General features: G+C 38.1%; 2 protein-coding genes across 2 annotated transcripts; one reads left to right on the forward strand and one right to left on the reverse strand.

Moving 5' to 3' along the window:
* Window positions 1-4,143: 4,143 nt before the first annotated feature.
* On the forward strand, window positions 4,144-11,320 carry LOC118439307 (ras-related and estrogen-regulated growth inhibitor-like protein). Its single transcript, XM_035860523.1, has 3 exons — window positions 4,144-4,465; window positions 8,843-8,899; window positions 10,224-11,320. Exons 1-3 carry the CDS (start codon window positions 4,357-4,359, stop codon window positions 11,063-11,065), a joined length of 1,008 nt encoding a protein of 335 aa, XP_035716416.1. The 5' UTR covers window positions 4,144-4,356; the 3' UTR covers window positions 11,066-11,320.
* A 3,010-nt stretch (window positions 11,321-14,330) lies between these two features.
* LOC118439310 (ras-related and estrogen-regulated growth inhibitor-like protein) lies at window positions 14,331-17,507 on the reverse strand. Its single transcript, XM_035860528.1, has 2 exons — window positions 16,909-17,507; window positions 14,331-15,584 (listed from the first exon to the last, which is right to left on the reverse strand). The coding sequence occupies exons 1-2, from the start codon at window positions 16,979-16,981 to the stop codon at window positions 14,743-14,745; spliced, it is 915 nt and encodes a 304-aa protein (XP_035716421.1). The 5' UTR covers window positions 16,982-17,507; the 3' UTR covers window positions 14,331-14,742.
* Window positions 17,508-18,166: the final 659 nt, after the last annotated feature.

Below are 18,166 nucleotides of genomic sequence, written 5' to 3' on the forward strand. Positions count from 1 at the left end.
TTCGTCCCGTGGAAATAACCAAACGAAAGTGCACCTGTTTGGTTAACCAAATCATGCACAAATTGCATGCAGCAACACGTAAGGCAAATAAACACAGGCTGATAACTTATCTGTCATAAATAGGTAGTGTTGCACGGAGGAAAATAAACAAAATATCGGATCATTCATCTCATGCAAAATCATGTACAATAAATAAGCCTTTCACCTGTGCTGGGATCGTGGCAGACAGCGTGGCTTCCACTTTCACACATCAGGATCGTGTCTCAAAGTGTAAACATTTACATTTCGGTCAGCTCTGCGGGATGAATGAAGTTGTGCAAGAAGAAATCTCCCTTCGGGACTCACTTCTTCGTTTCTCGGCTGCATGGATGTTAGTGGTCACAGAATTGAGAAAGTTGTGTAATCCAAGCCATGCATTGACGAATTGGATGAACGACGAGCTCGATGAAGTTGTTGGAAGCCACCTGTCACCGCTTTCACCTTCAGCAAACCTTGCTTTTGTAACCGTTTGTCATTGCTAACGACGATTCAACCTTCGCTGTCGTCCTTTCATGCATGGATTGGATTGGATTCTGGGCTGCTCGTCGCTGCCTGACCATTTTTACGATAACAATAGCAATAACACGTTGACGTAAAAACATACGTGACAGGATCGTAATCTGTGACTGGATAAGAAGGGTGAATAAGTAAATGGAAAAAATAGTAAATATGCAAAATTATCATTCATCTTTTCTACGACGTGAAAGAGCTTGGAAAGCTTGTTGTTTTGTACATTTGTTTAAAATGACGTATTTTAAAGTAAAACATTTGGAAATCTCAAATAAATCTGTTACAACGTGGAGAAAGCACGTCACAGTCATCAACAAATATTGAGTGACATTATGTGCAAATCTTTGAAATTTTGTGTAGCGCGTTGCAAAATAAAAATACTTGACATGACTAGTATCGCAAATATTGTCTGTTTTCATGCTGTTCTTAAGAACAATACAGGTGTGAAAATCTGAACATGGAGGTCTTGTAACAAAGAATATAAAAAAAAACTAAAGTAGCAGTTAATGCTTATAGTAAGCTTGAGCATGTACTATAGTTGACTCAATTTACGCACTTATAAATTGCATATAATTACGAGATAAACAAAGGTACATTAAATTATTCAATGGACGTCCACTAATCAAGACCTACGGTAATCTCGCGATAATGTTAATTGTAGTATACTCCAATTTTCTGGTATGTATGTCATGGCCTGGGAAGATTAAATAGATAGCAAAATCTACTTAATTAAACTACTTATAGTAATTCTACTATTCTACGAAAATCGATTCGTACACCTATTTCGTAGTATCGTTACTAAATAAATATTGCACCATAGAGCGTTGCCATCTCCTTAAGCGAACAACTGAGCGAATTCTTTTCTTCGATGCTTTCTACTTGGAGAAAGTTACGGTAGAAATGACAACGACAAATAATTCGTAGAAATTTCGTACGTTTCGCAATAAATATTAGACGACACGAACGAGGTCGACTACAGGTCAGGTAAATATTGCATCACGCGGAATGTGTAAATATGTAAATGTGAAAGGAGCATGTCTCGTGACATTTGAGAATTAGCTGGAATTTCTCCGAACTATTAAATATGTGCTGCCACATGTGCTTGTTAAGTATTTGGCGTTTGTGATCATCCTAACCGTGAGGGGTGAAGAATAATAAGGTTTTGCCTTCAAGCAATCTCTCACGGAATGCCATGTTTATTTAACTCTAATAATAATTTGGGTAAACAAAGCTAGGTAAATTATAATTTAACCATTTTACTAAATGCCGCAGAACAAAACTGAGTCACATGTTGTGCCCATTTAATCAGGGAAATATTCGATTGAATCGAATTCTAACTTGATTGATTGTAGAAATTTGACATACTTTGGCATTGCTCAATAATTAAAGCTTAATCACTCCGCGCAGGGAAAGCCATTCTTGGGACTAAATTTCTAACTATTTAATAATTCACATCTCGAGAAATATGTGTGAGTAAGCACGGGTGTTAATTTTGCCCAAACAACATTCCAAGGTGAAATTGGGTTAATTTGATGAATGGATTATTTTTACACTGGGTAAATTATATTGTACAATATACAGGTATTATGAATTCTGAGTAATTTATGTACCCTCAAGTCGAATTTATAGCGTAAAGTTTGCCCTAAATTTCACCCACTTTATTGACTTTATGTATACTTAAGGTACCACAAGAGAGTTGGCAAGGAATTATACCACTAACTTTGATTGTAATTTTCTCAGAAATTATAGTAGGTAGAAATTTGGTTCAAATACAAATTTTGTAAAAAATTTACTGCTCTAAATTTTGGTAAATGTCACCTTTTGCTGTTACTTATACTTACGTATTTATAGCCAAAATAGTCGACCATGATGATTTTTTTTAAAACGTCCTAGCGTCAAAACCATACGGAGCTCAAACGTGGGACGACTCCCACATCGTGCGAAATAGTTTTACTTGGGGAGCATAACGGGTCTCATTTCCATATTCTCTTCCATACTTTCCGAAACAGCATTTCTATACTTGCCCCTCCATATCATTTTATGTTTCTGAGGACAAAAATGGTTCACATCTCATCACCTGACACAAGTGAGCCCATAAACGGATTATACACCCTGCAGAAATATATAATGATTCCAAATAACAACCATTATGACCTCAAAGTCCACCCCCTCCATCTCGGGGAGCTCTTAAAAATACCCCAATGCTCTTGTTGTTATGCGGAGCCGTACTTCATGTCTTGACTCATTTTCTCTAAAAAGTCATGTTGCTAAGTCCAGAAAAAATTGAAATATTCAACCTCTTGTGGTACCTACATACATACTTTGTTCGTAACTTGGTAATATAAAAGTGGATGTCATTTCGTTACCGTCTCGTAACTCATCAAACAAGTGGGACAACTAAATTATTCGCTTAGCTCTTCTCATGGGAATAGTGAATGTTTCCAAACCGGAAGTACGCTACACCTGAATGCACAAAGCCGGAACCACATATTTGCTCATTTTTATTTAGACAGTCCTCCACTTTAAGTAAATATTCTCCAAAATTGTGGGCACTTTACAAGTTTTGAAGCGTATAATAGGGCATATAGGCATATAAATACGTATTTGCGATTTTCATATAAATTTCAGACCACAAGGACCACTAGGTCTTCTGCCCACGCTATTTTTCTACGAAGCCAAATATCGGTAATAGAGTGCACGCATGTCTGCAGAAAGTTCAGATATTTTTCATTGAGAAAGTTTGGACAACATTTCTGGTCGAATTTACGAATAGCTCGATTGGTGGGTGCAAAGAAAAACATGTCGTTTGTTTCTCAAACTTGGAATGTTGAACACGAACCAGCCCAAAGCAGATCTGCAGATGGTGAGGAGCACATAAAGCAAAATGATCAACATTCAACAGATTTCAGGGTCCAACTTACATAACAAAACTGTGAATTGAATGCGTCGTATTGGTATTGCCATGTTTTTATATTTTACTTGGATTTTTAAAGTCCTCGTTTGCCATCTGATTGTTGAGTTTCAAGTTTAACGAGGGTTTATCCAGCGTTTCCACGTCGTATTTTAAACTTTTGAGACGTATATACTTTTGAGACATTGCATGTATACAAACTGAATATAAAGAATGCGGAATTAAAGTGTAAATTGCCCAAAAATGTGTGGATAAATAATCACAGCAAAATCTGCGTGGGATATCACAACAAATTCAAAATGTAGGTTGGGCGAATTTTTTCTGCCACCCCCGTTTTAAAAAAATGCATCATCATAATTATGTACACAGTTTAAAAATATATTAAGCTTGCTGATCGCTAACGTGTCCACATTACCTGCGTGCACGAATGCACTACACAACAAACCTGTGGATTTGGCGAAGCAAACCACGCCATGCATAAGCAAGCCTTCCAAAATTCGCAAATTCCCCGTTTCGCAAAATCATGGCATTGTGCTCTGCTTGCTTCCCAGTCTCTTCATCCTTCTCTATCCAATGGCTTTAGCTCCCGTCTCTCTTACTTCCAACTTTAGTTCAACGGAATAATGTAATACCCGGGTATCTTCTGCAACAGTTCTAACCGTTCTTTACCAGGGTAAGAGTTGAACTCGGTTTCAGTCTTCAGCTATCTTTCGGAGTAAGCGAAGCACCTCATCGTCAGTCAAATTGCATAAATATACTTGTTTGTTGGTGCCATAATTTTATTCACTGTGTACTCTGAGCTGTAGTCAACATTAGCAAAATACTTAAACCGATATTTACATTGAAATCCTACAACTTGTGATATAACACAATTTGGCCCTTTGGTGAAAATAGGGATGTACCGGCACGGAGAAGAAAAAGGTGGCAAAGCACCGACGATAAGCGGCCCGGCTATCGGCAAGCAGAGAATCGCCGTTTTTGGACAACACGACGTCGGAAAGTCAGGTATGGCTCAATTGAAACTCGTCAAATTTTTATATATATTTGTAATTCTCATGTGACGCATATTTAGTGTGAAAAATCACGCATTGCAACTTCTTGAATAAGTTCAGCGACAGATGTAATATTTTAGAGGGTAGGATAATGCCGTGTAATTAAACCAGGTTGAAATGTTGCTCTCTGGTAAAATATTTTATGAGCAGACAGTTGACTTTGAACTGAACTAAACAAATTAATGGATATCCACCCAATACGGAATATTTTTTCATGATTGAGTCACTTTCATCTGTGAACTTCACAGGTTTATAACTTCATCCTCTAGATATTATTAGTTAATTCGAAACTGATCACAACGCCTGTTTCACCACAAACAGAATCACATCTTGCCCAAAGATAACACAAAACTTGGCATGTTTTATCACCACCTAAAAATAATGTTGGTTTGATGCGCACATGCATCGTAGGTTTCATTCGTTGTACAATTACCCTTGGTGTCTGCGTTCGTTTCTGATCTGGTGGCAATATTATTTAGAGGCGTGGGCAGAACGTGAAAAGTTTGGGTAAAAATAAGTTTACCTTAGAAATCGACCTACGTTGAGATTACTCAGGTCAATTTGAAAAGCATTAATTCGTGCTAAAATTATTCGTAGTTTTACTTTTAAGAGAAAGTTCCCTTTGTTTGCTACTTTTAATTTCGGATTACAAATAAATGCTGTTTAGATTAAGATGGATAGTTTTTTAATTGTTTGAGAGTAAACTTGTTCTGGGTGGGGGACCTTGAGCTTTCGCAGCTTAATTGGGAGGGTTCATAGCCCTGAAGATGCCAAGTGAAAGCCGAGTGAAAGTTATCCGTCCGAGATTCAATAATTAGTGCTCCTAAACGTCACATTAGAATGCATTTGATAAACCGGAGACATCTTGACTATAAAATTCAATCTCAATAATCTCAGTAAAATTTTATGGCGTCCAAATCACACAAGTAAACTTTCAATCTGATGCTTAAATGTATACCGTCGTTAATTATCGTCGTTAAAAGGAGTTTTTTGTGATATCTCTCCTGTGTTGAAAGCATAGGAAATGCAACGGAAACAAATCCGGCTGATCATTTCCCATGGTCAATGACTATATAAAATAGAAATGCTTAAATATCTGTAGAATTTAATTATAGAAAAACTTTTGACATTTAACAATTTTAAAATGTTGAAAATGAATGTTCAATTTAAATCATAATTAACGAAGCAAAGAGAAAGCAGGAGTAAAAATACAACAAAGGCAAGGCCTTCGTCATGGTCGTAACGGCGTCATTAATATGAAGTCGTCGTTTGAAAGAGACCAAGGTGCGGAGCCAAGTGAAATAATTCGAGTACTAATCATGTCTCATCGTCATACTCGGAAAATGATAAGTGGAAGCCTTGGTTTTTGCATATGGTTTTAGCGTCAACATAATCTGCCTGAACTATTTCGTTCATTTCTACGACCGTGTTTATTCCTTCGATATGAGTTAAACCCCAACTAATTATTTTTTGCGACACCAACTAGTCAGCAAAATCTGGATGACAGTTCCATGATGGCAGTGCCATCATGGCACTACTAGGAATTTTCAAAGCGAGAATTTTAAATCTGTGGTATGATCTAATCAAGCTTATTATTTCCAAATATAAATTGTTCACTGACGACACTTTTTGTCGGCAATATTTGATCTCCTGACAAATGTTCCAAGAATATTTTTCTCAGTATTGAATAACAACCTTCAGCTATTATAGATGACATAATGACGGTATCGTTAATAAAGTCTCGTTGAGTCTCTGATTTAATCATTCCATTCCACCAAATAAAACACTTATGCATCTTGAACCACAAAGCTTGAGACGGATTTTCCCTAAAAGTAATAAGTCTCGTCGAAATATAAATCGCAGGATTTGACGATTGTGGTCGTAACCTTGCCCTTTTTATCTCTGTGACTCCTCTGTTATGACAGCCACCAAGTTTTTTAGCATCTTATGAAACCATCCATAAAGAAGCGGTCAACGATCAGGCTCATTCATTCACGGCCAAGGTCCAACCTGACCCTGAACAACTATTTTGATAATCCGATTCTAAGTGAATTTCGGGTGGTCACACAGAAGTGCACTTTAACGTCCATTGATTCTGTCCTTGAAGATATGTTTATAGTGTGTCTTTCTATGGATGAAGGGTTTTGTGATGATGGCGATAAAGGTGGATTTTAGTGGCAATTAGATCGTTTTGATGTAATGATGAGGGGCGAAGAAAACGAAGCGACCCAACCTTGACTTTCCCCAAAAATAAATAAACATTGCAAAGAAATACCAAGTCAGGTTCTTTTCCGCCTCTAAAAATTACTCGAATCGTGCAAAACTTCAATTTCTGACCCAAATTCTATACCATTTCATCACAAAAGAATCCTTGTTCGTTAAAAAATTGAAGATTTCACGGGAAACTGAGGCGCGTGATGTCCATTATGAGCTAGCTAAATACGGATGTGTGTAGTTATGTAAATTGGGTGCCAATCATTTTCCGAGAAAAGTGCACATTCTGCAACCTACTAACCTTAAAAATATTCGTATTTACGAATGTCAAGTTCCTCAGCTTATGTTTTGCATACCATTAGACATACACCTAAATTTAAATTTGTTCATTAAGTACTTGCTAAACTCGAGTATTTAGTGCATTTGTAAACTATCGCAACTTGAATAACTCCAAAATCAGTGTTTCTTTTTGTGCGCACGAAATTATTTTTATGCATGCATGGTGCATAAAAATGCACAAAAATGCATAAAAACGCCTAAAAATGCACGAAAATGCACGAAAATGCATGAAAATGCATAATAATAAATAAATTGCAATTTATGCAGGAAATTTCATATTTTCAAGAAATTTTATATTTTCCTACCCTGTCAAATGGGGGTAAGATTCAGTTATCTGAGCCTTTACACTGGTTCAAACCTTACCACACCACTTTGTAGCCCGAGTCGCAGCTTATGTATCCATCATAGTTGCCATTGAATGCGCTAGCAAAACTTATCCTATCTAGGTATTTGGAATTTGGTACACATATCGAGTAACACGGAATTATTATTCGGCAAGAAAATTTCAAACAAATGACACGTATTTTTTTGCTATAAAATACAAGCACGTATTCAGCCGTTCATTTTTTGTATTGAAGAATGAAAAATATTTATATACTAAAAAATACTAAAATGGTGAGGAAAATATCATAAATAGCACATCGATTTCTCAATTAATCGAATATTTAGAAAAATTGCATTATTCCAATATTATTTGTACGTAAATTATTTTCGTGCATTTTCGTGCATTTTCATGCACTTTTTCGGATTTCTAGTGGGTGTTATTAAACGTTTAAAAACATTTTCGTGCACTAATTTCGTGCAGGTGTTATTTAACAGCAGAAACACTGTCCAAAATACATAGCACGAAAATTAATTCCTATTCCACATTTTCAACTAGATTTTGGTCATGGTTCGTGTGTAAATTTCTACGAAATCCTCTAATAATTTCCAATGTCTGGTTTGGATACCTTACACTCCACTAAAATTGACAGAATTTATCCCTGCTCGCTTGTACATAATTCATAAGAATTTGATTACTTTCTCCTGCTGTGACGAATGTCAAAATATGTCGTTCCTAAATTTCTTCTTCTACATATTTTCTTGGTCACTACACAAAGCGAAACGGCCTTAATTGTCTCGCTCCCGTTGTTGGGAAGAAAGACAACAAAATTTAAAGGTCATCACGTCACAACGACTTTAATTTCAAGGGGAATATGTAGTGAAAGTTTGCACTTTATGGCAAGTTGCTTAATAAATAAGACATTGCTACGTTAAAGAACTTTAGTCTCTTTTAAGTCTGTTTTCTTGGGCAACATAGTCCAATTCGTCGTATCGTCTAGTCGCGACGGTGTTGGCCTTCACGCCTGGCTGGACATTCTTTCACTAAAACTTGACAAGAATAAAAAGCAGGAGAAAGCAGGGCAGGGAAATAATGGGACGATGACACCAATTCATAACCCGTAACGGAGACAAAGATAGGGCGACACTGAATAAATAAAAATGTTCTAATGCCATAAGACGAACGTTACAACATCATCATCGCCGCCCACGAGAAAATAAGTAAAAATAGTGACGCTCCGCATAGCCGGTGGCACTTGGCATCAGTCTTCTTTTTTTACTATGAACATGCTTTAGATAAAGTCAAGTGTGTGCATGGAATTCATAATTTGGATTATGCTTTGCTGACGTGATGAAGGAAAATTTATGAATGAAATTAAATTACGTAACGCAAGAGCGCTTAGAAACTCGTACTGATTAATTGGTTTTAACTAACGATTTATGTTTTCTCTTGCAGCATTTACTGTGAGATTCTTGACGCGGAAATTCATCGGAGAGTACAAGTCCAACACAGGTAAAAATGAGTACTTAACTTATTTTTATAAATATTTCCGTTCATCTAGTTAGGGTAAAAAAGGGTAGGATCGAATCTCCCCAAAGTTCGAAAAAAATTTTTGAGGGCATCGTCTGCCTAATGTCGCCGTATTGTATAACTCTCTGTACCATGTTCCCAGCTCGTGACCAGAGTCAACTGCAGCAAAAAAAAGCTATTTGCTAGAGTAATATTCTGCAATTTTGCACACATGAATCTACTGTTGAGTTTAATCGCATGTACGTGACTTTGGCCAAAGTGCAAAAAATTGAATAAATTGGCGGAATTTTTATCGCTGAACCCGCTGTTAAATCAACTTTCTCCCAAAATTATGCGGCGGCACGCTGAAGCTGGACTCAGGCAATGTTGGTCAGGCTGGACTTGAGACTCACGAAGTTTTTAATGTGGGCAAAAATTTAATCATATTTGAGATAAACCGACAAATATCAGATATTTTACCCTTGATCGCAAGGAGCTTAGTATTTATGGCAATATTTTCTATTCTATTAAAACCTGAGGCAGTCCAAGTTGATAAAAAATAGTTAACAGAATAACAGAATAGCCGAATTATCCAGAGTCTGGGTGGGCGATGCGACAGGCCATCTTCATATGTACTAGATTTTATCCAAGCTATATCAGTAGATCATCCTTCACTAGGTCGGGATTGCATAGGAGCAGGATGAGTGGGAATTATTGCGTGTGCAATGTTTTGGCTCACCGTGTTACGTATCGAGTTGTATAATCGTACTGCATACTCGTACAGATTCGAAACTGACAAGGAAACCCAAACACCTAAAAATAACTTTAGCATGACGATGTTGGAGTTGATATGAAGAAATGCGACGGCAAGGAGACAGTCTCAACTTGCCTCATCACAATTTCATTGGCCATTATTGCCCGTCTCACTTCATACTTTCCTTGCTATGTACATAGACTTAAGTGAATTCAATTATTTTTCGTGGACTACGTGATGATGATATCGTCTCAAGTTCTTGTTTCAAATGTATTGACTACACTTAAGGGGTGCGTGACACTAATAAGCAAAATTGCGAAAGTTTCCAAGTATTCAGTAAACCTTAGTGTCTACAAGGAGACAGACCAATTTGTGTACATTTCCCATTTCACAACTTTCTCCACTTTCTTTCGCATAACCTACCACAAAATTAATGTCGTTTCACACGAAAGGGTAAAGTTTGAGGTCAATGTAACGTGTCTCAAAGTGTGCACATCAATTACGCAGCCACTCACTTATGCGAAAAGCCATTTACTTGACTAACCACAAATTTCCTTCTTGCTTTCTCCACAGATTTGCTCTACCGTCAAACACTCGCCATCAGCCACGGGAGCTCTCTCGACATCGAAATCGTCGACATTTCCACCTCCTTCGTGGACGGGGCTGAATGCATCGAGCGTAAAACTTTCCCTGTCGAAGAACTCTATCGCGCCGACGGATTCATCATCGTCTATTCCATCACGGACCGAAGCTCGTTCGAGACAGCGATGCAGGCTCTCAGGGATATTCAAAAAATCCGCAATATTTACAAACCTCCGACGACTGAAAATGGGAATTCATCGAGAACGACTCCACCTCCCCCCACAAATACGAAGTTAGGTCCCCCCGTTCACGTCACCCTCATCGGGAACAAATGTGACCTAGTGCATCAACGAACCGTGGACCGACTTGAAGGGGTGGGGGCGGCGGAGAAGTTCGGGTGTCAATTTTACGAGCTGTCCGTGGCGGAGAACTCGCCCGAAGTTTATTCCAGTTTCCACTCGATAATCACTTCACTCATCGCCACCAACGTTCCGCCGCCCAAGCGGAAATTCTCCGTGAGCAAGATGCTGGCCAGTCTGCGCCTCGGGAAGAATTCGCCCTCCAACGCGAGCCCAGTCCCCATCGCGCCCGCCTCCATCGCGGACACCAACGTCGTCACCAACGACGCCGCCTCCTTCCCGAATTCTCCAGCGGGGAGCAGAGAGGGCAGTCCGGGCGTGAGTGGGTCGTCGAAGGGGGCGAAGCATGAGCGCCAAGGGTCGGGCGACTCGACGTCTTCGTTCACTTCCAGCATTTGTCAGCTCAAATCGAAGCTCGTGGTTTTCAATTCCATGAAAAAGAGGCAAAGCTCACCACCCATTTGTTCCCTTTGAGCCACGTTGTACTCGTAATTTGAAGCATAATGGTGATGATATTGATATTGTTCTCAGTTCTATTCCAATTAGTATTTGCACAATGTGTACATAATTTATTTCTTCATGTTATCTGCACTCATAAATCTATAGACATAATTTGATACGTTATTACCGTGTACCTTAATTGCTTCATATACCTACATTATTTTGTGCTAATGGTGGAAAGAATGAGAGTTCAACGAGTGAAAATTGAGACTTCGTCAGTTGTAATAACCGAAGAATGAAACGTACCTGGTTGATTGAGCCGAGAAGTTCGTTGCTGATTGATACTGTGTTTCATGTACCTCAAGCAAGTTAAATTTGCCCATGCGATGATGTGTTATCTTCTTGCAGACTATTATTTTTCGTAAATATTTATACATATTTTTTTATAATTTTTTTAACGTTGAATTTAAATGTGTCAATCTATCTTATAGTATTTACATTTATAAATATAGATATGTAGCTGGTGAAAGTAAGCATGTCAAATTTTAGTCATTTTAGAAAATCTGAATGGTAGATCTACATTAGGTACTTAAAATATTCATCGTAATTTGTATTTCTAAAAAACAAAGTGATTTTAATAAATGTTTCACAACTAAAATTTTGCACGAAGAAATTTATTTGCACGACGAAAATTACCTATTCCTAAACCATATGCATAATAAACTGATTCTGCATACATAGATGTGTTCATACGATTTCGCTAAAGGACAGAAATAAACTACTAAATTTTCATTTCTATTGCTAATTTTCTTTTTCAAGAAAGTGAAAGGAGCATGAGGAAGAAAAGAAAGGCGTTGGCCAGGTCAGGATTCTTGACAGTGCACCTAAAACGCCCTGCTTTACGTAGAAACCCTCTCAAAATAAACTTTTATAAACTTTACCTGAGGTTTAGTAAAGTAGTGGATGACACAACAATTGGGTAAAATTTATTCAGCCGTGGAATAACCGCAAAGAAACTCAAAAACACCGTGTTAGAAACCCAAGTAAAACTGCAAGTTTCCCACCCACTCGTAGTCTGCATTACTGGAATTACGTAATTCTGCTCACACAACGACCTGAACTACACTTTCTAATCTACTACTCGACAAAATTACATTTTCAAAACTACACACACGACTAGCTAATATCTGTTATGTAACAAGGCGGGTTTTCTCCCGAACTATTTTTTTTACTGCAGTTTCTTAACTTTAACAAGAAGCTATTTAGAACGTCTACGAGCATTATTCTTGGTACTGAATGAATCCGCATTGTCATTACCTATTTCTTAAGACTTTCTCTTTGTCCATCTCTTTACAGCCACATAAAGAATTCAGAACCCATCGTCATCTTCAAGTACCTTTCACTAGTGAAATTGTAAAAAAGTGGGGCACTAGTAGTTGTAAAAATCCGTTTTTTCCAGACTGTAGAAACCACCCATTATAAAGGAAAACCTACTTGAAAACATGGGAACAGAGGCGAGGGCTATTAATTCTTCCTTGTCATGTTAAATGAACATTTTCTACAAAACTGGGTTTAACTGACGATAGCAAATTCGAAATTTGGCCACAATTCGGTCCAACTTTAAAAAAAAGGTGGAACCTCATCTCCAAAGTCGGTCATACTACTTGGCATCGCGTCGATAAGCTCGACATCGACACGGGGACAATAAGTGAGTGGACTGCATTTCTAAGTGGGGCAGACCGAATTTATGGTGCAGAAGGGACGATTACGTATATACGTTACCAAAATTGGTATTCACGACATCAGACGTGCACCATTATTCCGGAAATGTGTGTAAAGTCAAGAAGCCAAGGAAGAAGTCAAATGGGGGTCGTGAAAGTGAAATAAACTAAATCATTATATACGCCGGATTAAGAAAATACTTACCCGCAGCCGTACGAACTGACCTACTCTCTTCCCTTATTTATATGACTTGTATTGTACAAAGAACAATGCAAAATTTTTTTTGGGTCGAGTGGGTGTGTCGACAAATAAATAAGTTGAACCCGATTCCAAGAAAACTTGGCATTTTTTTGCGGAAATAAGAGCAACCGAATCCAATCCAACTTTGTTTATGTGTGTGGTGTGGCATCCTCCGGAGAAAGTTCATGCTCGATTGGGTACGAAATTCCAATTTTATTAGTGTGCAAGCAAAGTCACCTTGTTTGCGGATAGCGCTCTGATTATCTAACTCTCATTTTATTATTTATTTACAAATACGGGCCAATTTCCATTTCATGCTCGCTGTTACGTGAAACAAGGGGCGATGCTGTGTAATGATAAGATTTGATAAACAAGGAGATAAACTAATTTGATAAACAAGGATGAGACACCGTGTTTTTCTGTTGTTATTTACTTTCAGTGGCTCCTTCCTTGTTTTGTTTTTCTTGTTGGATCACATTATTCCTGTTCAAAAAACAAATCTAGATAAGCCTTTTATGTGAATCGCGTATGTATGTTCACGTAAATTGGATCAAGGGGTAAAATCGTGACAAGAATGCTGGTCGGTAGAGACGTTGTGCAGATTTACTGTCCAGATTGTGCTACATTATCGTATCATTCATCTTATCTCTTTCTGTTCCTGGCAGTTGCTTAAATTGTAATGTACCTAACTATGTACTTTAAAGATTAGGTAAGTAGGTCAGGTTTAAATTTTCTGTAGGAATTTTTGTGCCTTGGACAAATCATATCATGTCTGGAGGAGATTACACTGCCACTCGAATGTAAACCCTGTGATATCTACATGCATGTGAATTCTGCGAGATGGAATAACTTATGTAGAGTATTTTCATCACAAATGAAAATGTCAACTTTAAGCCCCCTCAATGTTTGACATGGTTTTTTGTAACATTTATGTATCATGACTGACAACCTTCACGTTTACGTTTTTTGATATCATTCCATCCATCATGCATTATTAATTTGGATCGTAGAGAAGTTTTAGAGGAAAATGAGAAAACTTTTAATTTAGTCAATATTTCGAATACGTTCAAGACATGTATAGAAAAAGAGGAAAATTTGTCTTAAAATTTTTTGGGAAAATCCACGGTTAGTTTTGGAAAATTCAGTGCAGTTGCTGCTTTCACTTCTTGAGATTTATGTGTCTTCTCTTTCTAACAGGATCCTTATACGCTTATGAATTCTTTTTCTCTTAACTGAATGAAAATTAAAATCTTAAACTTGAAGGAATAAAACTACTAACATGTATAATGCATGGTTGATTAAATTATGTGTAAAACCGAAAATAAGGACAAATATATACGATTTTATTAAAGTTTGAGAATGTTTATTAATATTTCTTCACATTGAGACATCGTCATCCTGATTTACATACAAATTTTAATAGCTTTGCTTGTCAGCAATTCCTTCATAATTATTATACAGGTAATCAAATCAACCCAAATTTTCACTTCAATCAAGAACTTATTTATGTTTCAGGTAATGAATTTCATTAAAACTACGACAATTTTCAGCAAAAAATATATTTATAATCGTAAATCAAGGTACACATAATTGAACTTTCATGCCATCACACAGTCTATAAATTAGGTACAATTGTTGTATAAAACGTAATAAAAATAATGTTTAAAAAAAGTTCTAACTAATTAATCTGGAAAGTATAAATCAAAGAATGCATAAACGAAATCGGCGACAGTCTGACGGTAATAAATTTACAGGGAACAAATGGGTGGTGAGCTTTGCCTCTTTTTCATGGAATTGAAAACCACGAGCTTCGATTTGAGCTGACAAATGCTGGAAGTGAACGAAGACGTCGAGTCGCCCGACCCTTGGCGCTCATGCTTCGCCCCCTTCGACGACCCACTCACGCCCGGACTGCCCTCTCTGCTCCCCGCTGGAGAATTCGGGAAGGAGGCGGCGTCGTTGGTGACGACGTTGGTGTCCGCGATGGAGGCGGGCGCGATGGGGACTGGGCTCGCGTTGGAGGGCGAATTCTTCCCGAGGCGCAGACTGGCCAGCATCTTGCTCACGGAGAATTTCCGCTTGGGCGGCGGAACGTTGGTGGCGATGAGTGAAGTGATTATCGAGTGGAAACTGGAATAAACTTCGGGCGAGTTCTCCGCCACGGACAGCTCGTAAAATTGACACCCGAACTTCTCCGCCGCCCCCACCCCTTCAAGTCGGTCCACGGTTCGTTGATGCACTAGGTCACATTTGTTCCCGATGAGGGTGACGTGAACGGGGGGACCTAACTTCGTATTTGTGGGGGGAGGTGGAGTCGTTCTCGATGAATTCCCATTTTCAGTCGTCGGAGGTTTGTAAATATTGCGGATTTTTTGAATATCCCTGAGAGCCTGCATCGCTGTCTCGAACGAGCTTCGGTCCGTGATGGAATAGACGATGATGAATCCGTCGGCGCGATAGAGTTCTTCGACAGGGAAAGTTTTACGCTCGATGCATTCAGCCCCGTCCACGAAGGAGGTGGAAATGTCGACGATTTCGATGTCGAGAGAGCTCCCGTGGCTGATGGCGAGTGTTTGACGGTAGAGCAAATCTGTGGAGAAAGCAAGAAGGAAATTTGTGGTTAGTCAAGTAAATGGCTTTTCGCATAAGTGAGTGGCTGCGTAATTGATGTGCACACTTTGAGACACGTTACATTGACCTCAAACTTTACCCTTTCGTGTGAAACGACATTAATTTTGTGGTAGGTTATGCGAAAGAAAGTGGAGAAAGTTGTGAAATGGGAAATGTACACAAATTGGTCTGTCTCCTTGTAGACACTAAGGTTTACTGAATACTTGGAAACTTTCGCAATTTTGCTTATTAGTGTCACGCACCCCTTAAGTGTAGTCAATACATTTGAAACAAGAACTTGAGACGATATCATCATCACGTAGTCCACGAAAAATAATTGAATTCACTTAAGTCTATGTACATAGCAAGGAAAGTATGAAGTGAGACGGGCAATAATGGCCAATGAAATTGTGATGAGGCAAGTTGAGACTGTCTCCTTGCCGTCGCATTTCTTCATATCAACTCCAACATCGTCATGCTAAAGTTATTTTTAGGTGTTTGGGTTTCCTTGTCAGTTTCGAATCTGTACGAGTATGCAGTACGATTATACAACTCGATACGTAACACGGTGAGCCAAAACATTGCACACGCAATAATTCCCACTCATCCTGCTCCTATGCAATCCCGACCTAGTGAAGGATGATCTACTGATATAGCTTGGATAAAATCTAGTACATATGAAGATGGCCTGTCGCATCGCCCACCCAGACTCTGGATAATTCGGCTATTCTGTTATTCTGTTAACTATTTTTTATCAACTTGGACTGCCTCAGGTTTTAATAGAATAGAAAATATTGCCATAAATACTAAGCTCCTTGCGATCAAGGGTAAAATATCTGATATTTGTCGGTTTATCTCAAATATGATTAAATTTTTGCCCACATTAAAAACTTCGTGAGTCTCAAGTCCAGCCTGACCAACATTGCCTGAGTCCAGCTTCAGCGTGCCGCCGCATAATTTTGGGAGAAAGTTGATTTAACAGCGGGTTCAGCGATAAAAATTCCGCCAATTTATTCAATTTTTTGCACTTTGGCCAAAGTCACGTACATGCGATTAAACTCAACAGTAGATTCATGTGTGCAAAATTGCAGAATATTACTCTAGCAAATAGCTTTTTTTTGCTGCAGTTGACTCTGGTCACGAGCTGGGAACATGGTACAGAGAGTTATACAATACGGCGACATTAGGCAGACGATGCCCTCAAAAATTTTTTTCGAACTTTGGGGAGATTCGATCCTACCCTTTTTTACCCTAACTAGATGAACGGAAATATTTATAAAAATAAGTTAAGTACTCATTTTTACCTGTGTTGGACTTGTACTCTCCGATGAATTTCCGCGTCAAGAATCTCACAGTAAATGCTGCAAGAGAAAACATAAATCGTTAGTTAAAACCAATTAATCAGTACGAGTTTCTAAGCGCTCTTGCGTTACGTAATTTAATTTCATTCATAAATTTTCCTTCATCACGTCAGCAAAGCATAATCCAAATTATGAATTCCATGCACACACTTGACTTTATCTAAAGCATGTTCATAGTAAAAAAAGAAGACTGATGCCAAGTGCCACCGGCTATGCGGAGCGTCACTATTTTTACTTATTTTCTCGTGGGCGGCGATGATGATGTTGTAACGTTCGTCTTATGGCATTAGAACATTTTTATTTATTCAGTGTCGCCCTATCTTTGTCTCCGTTACGGGTTATGAATTGGTGTCATCGTCCCATTATTTCCCTGCCCTGCTTTCTCCTGCTTTTTATTCTTGTCAAGTTTTAGTGAAAGAATGTCCAGCCAGGCGTGAAGGCCAACACCGTCGCGACTAGACGATACGACGAATTGGACTATGTTGCCCAAGAAAACAGACTTAAAAGAGACTAAAGTTCTTTAACGTAGCAATGTCTTATTTATTAAGCAACTTGCCATAAAGTGCAAACTTTCACTACATATTCCCCTTGAAATTAAAGTCGTTGTGACGTGATGACCTTTAAATTTTGTTGTCTTTCTTCCCAACAACGGGAGCGAGACAATTAAGGCCGTTTCGCTTTGTGTAGTGACCAAGAAAATATGTAGAAGAAGAAATTTAGGAACGACATATTTTGACATTCGTCACAGCAGGAGAAAGTAATCAAATTCTTATGAATTATGTACAAGCGAGCAGGGATAAATTCTGTCAATTTTAGTGGAGTGTAAGGTATCCAAACCAGACATTGGAAATTATTAGAGGATTTCGTAGAAATTTACACACGAACCATGACCAAAATCTAGTTGAAAATGTGGAATAGGAATTAATTTTCGTGCTATGTATTTTGGACAGTGTTTCTGCTGTTAAATAACACCTGCACGAAATTAGTGCACGAAAATGTTTTTAAACGTTTAATAACACCCACTAGAAATCCGAAAAAGTGCATGAAAATGCACGAAAATGCACGAAAATAATTTACGTACAAATAATATTGGAATAATGCAATTTTTCTAAATATTCGATTAATTGAGAAATCGATGTGCTATTTATGATATTTTCCTCACCATTTTAGTATTTTTTAGTATATAAATATTTTTCATTCT

Source organism: Folsomia candida, unplaced genomic scaffold (genome assembly GCF_002217175.1).
Source record: "Folsomia candida strain VU population unplaced genomic scaffold, ASM221717v1 Fcan01_Sc033, whole genome shotgun sequence".
Taxonomy (NCBI): Eukaryota; Metazoa; Arthropoda; class Collembola; order Entomobryomorpha; family Isotomidae; genus Folsomia; species Folsomia candida.